Source organism: Herpailurus yagouaroundi, unplaced genomic scaffold (assembly GCF_014898765.1).
Source record: "Herpailurus yagouaroundi ecotype Mexico unplaced genomic scaffold, PumYag 141, whole genome shotgun sequence".
NCBI lineage: Eukaryota > Metazoa > Chordata > Mammalia > Carnivora > Felidae > Herpailurus > Herpailurus yagouaroundi.
Window position 1 is genome coordinate 61,331,612 of NW_024412396.1, and position 6,000 is coordinate 61,337,611.

General features: G+C 43.0%; 1 protein-coding gene across 2 annotated transcripts in view; it reads right to left on the reverse strand.

The window, feature by feature from the left end:
* The window catches only part of PTPN21 (protein tyrosine phosphatase non-receptor type 21), an 84,484-nt gene that overhangs the window by 25,580 nt on the left and 52,904 nt on the right, over positions 1-6,000 (reverse strand). For both annotated transcript variants that reach the window (XM_040477945.1, XM_040477946.1), the window contains exons 9-10: positions 3,811-3,898; positions 2,800-2,879 (exon numbers count right to left, since the gene is read on the reverse strand). In XM_040477945.1, the coding sequence (XP_040333879.1) occupies positions 2,800-2,879; positions 3,811-3,898 (168 nt within the window). The remainder of the gene's footprint in view (positions 1-2,799; positions 2,880-3,810; positions 3,899-6,000) is intronic.

Here is a 6,000-nt window from a genome sequence, read left to right on the forward strand (position 1 = left end):
TCTCATACCCATCTCTCTCACTCAGGCTTCCATCATTCACTAAGCCTTAGGTACAAGGTGCCTTGCCAGACACTGGGGCACCACCGGACAAGACAGACAAACCAAGTCCATGTAGAACAGCAGGCACACGACGTGCTAGCAGCCTGGCGTGGTGGTTGGCAGCACCGGTTGTGCCGCAGGGCCACGACAGTGGGGGTCTCTGAACCTTCATCTATCAAAAGACATTAAGAATTGCACCAAACAGGGCTGTTGTAGAGGTTAAAGGAAATAATGCTTGACATAGAGGAAATACCTACTGAATCAGAAAGTGGTAGAAAACAACCAGAACTTTGAGAATGGCACTGAGGACTTAGCAAACTAAATGCACGGTGGCCTCCAGGACGGCTGAACTTAAACTGGATCTGGAAGAACAACCAAGAGTCTGCCAGAGAAGGGGAGAAAGAGTGCATTCCAGCAAGGCCTGGGGCTGCAAGAGGCATCAGCATTGTAGGAGCTATGGGCACCAGGGCCAGCATCAAGGGCAGATGAGCCCAGAGGAGGATCACGGGAGTCTTGTGCTTAATGTCGTAGCTAAGGAAAGGTGGGGGGGCCGCCCCCGAGACAGGCTCCGATGCGGTTCTGAGCTGTAACTTTGGGAGAAGTGCTACACCTTTTGCTCATCCATCCAGAAAACTGGCTGGAGCCAGGGGAGGTGGGCCCGAGAGCCAGATGAGAGGCAGCTACAATGGGACAGGGGAGAAAGGACAGCATAGAGAAAGCTTGTAGGGATGAAGCAAAACCTTCCAAGCCTCAGTTTAGAGGTCACTCTGCTGAGAAGCCTTTCCTACGTTGGCAGTTCTGAGTTAGGTACCCTTTCTCCAAAGGGCCCCTGCGGCACCACGGGCATCCCAAATCAGACCTCTTAACATGCATTTCTATAGATTCCTTCAACAGATTCATCAAGGCCTGCTGTGGGCCAGCCCCTTATTCAGCACTGGGAACACAGGGGTTAATAAGAGAGTGTCGGCCCTCTGCGGCTCTCCTCTCCGTGCTGCTGTGGCGCTTACCTGCTGAGAACAAGTAAACAAGCAGATATACAAATTCAGGTGGTACTAAGTACTATGATGAAGAATCAAATAGGGCAAGGGGATACAGAGAGATAGGTAGGCAGGGAAGGGGTCCCCAGGGCAGCTATGGTCAGCCTCTTGGAAGAGGGCCTCCTCTGATCAGACAACTGATGTAGTGGGAGAATGAGGCATGCAAAGGAAAAGCATTTCAGGCAGAGGAAGGGGCAAGCACAGCGTCTGTAAGGGCAGAACATGTTCACAGACCAGAAAGGACACTAGTGTGGCTGGGAAAGGGTGAGCAGGAGGAGGGTGTGAAGGAAATAAGGCAGGAACCAGGCAAGGACCAGATCGTGGACAGCTTTGTGCTTTCAAGTATGATGAAACTCCAGTGCAGGGTTTTAAGAAGAGTGATAGGATCTGACCCCTATTAAACTAAGACCAGTCTGGCTGACTTATGGAAAGCAGGCTATAGGCATGGCAGGTACCGAAACAAGGAGGGTGTCAGAAGGCTACTGCAGTATTCTAGATTAGAAACACTGATGGCCTGGCACTGAGTTGTTAGCAGAGGAGGTGGTCAAAATGGTCACATTTCAGATATATTTTGAAGGCACAGCTTGCTGATACATTGGGTGTGGGATGAAATAAACAAGAATCAAGTGGGAATTAAGTAGGTTTGGGGCTTGGGCAACGGGGTGAATATGGAGTGTTGCCACTTATCGAATGAGAAAGGGTAAGGAAGAGGCAGATTTGGGGGCAGGAAGAGAATGAGCATGTCAAGAGTTTCGTTTTAGACACAGCAAATCTGGGATGCCTCTTAAGTCACCAAGTGTAGACATCAAGTAGGCAGTTGGCTGTGCTCAGGGAGAGGACTGAGCTAGAAATAAAATCGGAGGCACTTCCAGCAGACAGATGCGATCTGTAAGCCTGACACAAGGTGAATTCCCTGGAGAACGAGCATAGGTGGGAAAGAGGTCTGAGGATTACACCAGCAAAGGTGACTGAGAAGAAACAGCCCAGAAAGAGGAAAAGCAGGAGAGGGTGGGGTCTTGGCAGCCAAGGAGGAGCAGAGTGCAGAAGGGAAGGGGTGGCCAGAGGTTAAGTGCTACTGAGTGGTCCAGTGAAAGAACTTCTGTGGTCCTGACAGGACCATGGGATGAAGGTCATTGTCACCGTGACAAGCAGTGTCAGTGTGTGGCAGCTAGGGGAAGCGGGGCAGAAAGAAGGAGAGAAAATAAGTCTATACAACTCCTTTGAAGAAATTTGCTATATAGGAGAGCAGAGATATGGAGCCGTGGACGGATGGCGTGTGGAATGAAGGTCAAGTGTTTTAAGAGATGCAATATTATAGCATGTTTGTATGCTTATGGGAATGATCCAGCAGAACGGGGGAAGCCCATGGGGCCAAGAAAAATATTCCTTAGGAAGAGAAGGTATAAATTCTCCAAATGGCTTGACAAGCTGAATAATTACTCAAAATGCCAATAAAAAAAAATTCTCTTTTTAAATTTCAAGAATCAGTGATTCTAGTAAATAGGTGAAGAAAATCTTAGAGGCATATATCTGTAGTTATTAGAAGTCATCCAAAGATAAAATGAAACGATATTTTTGAGAACTATTTTAACACGCAGTTTGTTTATGTCCTAAAACTGTTATTTTCTACAAATTTTTCCTTTCTAAATGACACGATACAGCTCAAGATGAAAACTCCTAACCTCATTATTTTCTACAGTTTCCATGAACAGGATGTACTCACAGGCTGCATTGATTTAGTCTGTAGAATTTGTGTCGCGCAACACAGAGTCTCCACACGTATTTTGCGGTTTCCATGTCTTCCTAGCAAATGAAATATGCATAAAGTAAATGAAAACACATTTACAACTTGATACAGAGTTTGTCGGAGAACAAGACATGACTGGGGGATATAACATCCCGACTCTTTCAAACACACCGACTCTTTCATTTTCTAATGCTGCGCCTATCATATGAAAGCTCTAATTAGGATTTAAATTAGGAAGACCAAAAACAAAAAAAATGTTCTAAGGGTATGACTCTTACACTGAATAGTTTCAGATGACTTAGAAATTTTAAAAATTTTTAAATTTTTTAAAATTATGAAAATATCAACTTGTATTTTGACAAATAGATACTGAAAGACAATTAAAAAAAAAAGCATTTGACTTGGTGACTCAACACTGCCTTTGCCAAGAGAGCAATTAACTGTGAAATAATATTTCTACAGAGGCATTCACTTAGCAATGGAAATTAATATGTTAGTACTTACTTTCTCTCCTATTTAGTCCCTTTAGTTTACTTTAAAGATCACCATACCAGATAGTATTTATTCAAGGACTCATTCATTCGACAATATTTACTGAGCAACTACTTTTTGCCAAGTGCTATTATGCAAAATGTTATTAATATTTTATGTTTTATAAAAGTACTAAATATTATAATTTTATTTTTTTTAATGTTTATTTATTTTTGAGAGAGAGAGAGTGAGAGCAAGCATGAGCAGGGGAGGGGCAGAAAGGGAGGGGGACAGAGGATCTGAACCAGGCTCTGTGTGGACAGCCCAATGCGGGGCTCAAACTCACGAATCATGAAATCATGACCTGAGCCGAAGTCAGACACTGAACCAACTGAGCCACCAAGGTGCCCCAAATATAATTTTAATGCCAACTCCCTCCCCAAACATGCACAATGAAATGCTAACTTGTTAACTTCTAGGGAAAACGTTCCAGGCAGATTCCTAGTGTTTACTCACAGTTTGAAACTGGATGGTCTCCTCTTTACTGGCCAGCTCTAATGCAAAAAAGGACTTATTGTGGGACATGTGAGCAATATCATGCCACCTACAGAATAACAAATAGAAAACAGCAATGTGAGTGTCACTAGAAGATGGAACATAGGATTTTTCCTTCTCGAGCTTGATGTGTAAGTTAATATTTGTTAATCGTCTTAAAAAGAAAACAGTTGTTTTAATCAGCTGGCATGCATCTTCTCGTTGAAGTGACAACAGCTAGTTGCAAAAAGTAAATATATGTAGACTAGGTGAAGGCAAACAGTACTTAAAAACATTAAGATCTGTCTATCCTCGTTTGCCAGATTAGTTTGATCAAAGAGGCCTCTCTGAGCTGGTTGCCAATGCCTCCTTCATTCATTCAACAAACATCCATTGTAACAATGCCCGAAATCGTGTTAGGTCCCAGGGATACTAAGATCAGTAAGGTACGGTGCTTCCCTCAAAGAAACACAGTTGGAGGGTGGGGATGAGAGAGAGAACATAGACACAAGCAAGTACCATTAAGTTTTTCAGGTAAACAAGGCACAAAGGTGGAGGAGGGGTGCTCTGAAAAGCTTCAGGGTGAAACAAAGATCAAATGCCAGGAACCCCAAGAGTGAACTACTCCGGGTGTGTTCATCAGGTTTCAAACTCTGATCCTGTATTTGCTAACTGTATTTTACCAAGTTTAGATTTTATGTATTAATATTTTATTACATAACATATAATTTTATAAAAGGGAAAAATGGATCTGAAAGAAAAATTTTACCTCTCTTCATCCTTCTCTATTACATTAGATTTATTTATCTTAAATATATTATTTTTTTTAAGAGACGGAAGGCGCAAGTGAGTGAGAAGTAGAGGGAAAGAGAGAATCCAAGAGGGGCAGAGAGAAAGAGAGAGAGAGAGAGAGAGAGAGAGAGAGAGAGAGAGAAGCGGGGCTCAAGCTCACCCAATGTGGGACTCAAACTCATGAACCATGAGATCACCATCAGCTCAGCAACTGAGCTGAAATCAGATGCTTTACGACTGGGCCACCTAGATGCTCTATCTTAAATTTATTTAATAAATAAAATTAATTTTTTGTGATTCAGTGTTTAATTGTTAAACCTAAAGATTCTCAGCATCATTATTAAAGAAGGCTATTTTAAAAATTCGTACCCAGTGAGATAAAAGAAGCTGGCTGGATGCCTCCAGTTTTCATAGGGCCCTTCGGACACTGTCAGAGTCCTGCCCTGCTGGTGCAGTCCAGATCCTTTTCTGCCCCTTGACCTCCAACTCACACTTAGAAGACTTAAATGAGCAACTGAGGGCCATGAGAGCAATTGCCAAAGGGGAGTGCTGCTGGACCGAGGGCAGGACAGTCTGGGAGTGGGTTTATGCTCCCCACACTGGGTGCACCATGGTCAAAATCACCATGGAGAATTCAGAGCCCAAAAGGCAGTAGTAAAGGAAAATAAGGAAACTAAAGGAAATAAAGGAAGGAATGTCAGCTTAGAGGAAAAAAAATCTTCAAAGGAAAACCTAGTCCTCAAGAAGAAACAGTCAGAATGGTTTTTAGAGAGCTTGAGTAGTGGGGAATTAAGTTTCTTTTAATAAAAGAAGCCATTTGCGGATGCGGAGAAAGAGGATCTCTTTTGTACTGTTGCTGGGAATGCAGACTGATGCAGCCATTCTGGGAAACAGTATGGAGGTTCCTCAAAAAATTAAAAATAGAACTACCCTACCACCCAGCAACTGCACTACTAGGTACTTACCTAAGGGATACAGGTGTGCTGTTTCGAAGGGGCACATGCACCTCCATGTTTATAGCAGCACTATCAACAATAGCCAAAGTATGGAAAGAGCCCAAATATCCATCGATGGATGAGTGGATAAAGAAGATGTGGTATATACACACAATGGAGTATTACTCGGCAATCAAAAAGAATGAAATATTGCCATTTGCAACTACGTGGATGGAACTAGAGGGTAATATGCTAAGCAAAATTAGTCAGAGAAAGACAAATATCATATAACTTCACTCATGTGAGGACTTTAAGATACAAAACAGATGAACATAGGGAAGGAAAGCAAAAATAATATAACCAGGGAGGGGGACAAAAACATAAGACACTCTTAAACACGGAGAACAAACAGAGGGTTACTTGGAGGGGTTGTGTTGGGGGGGGG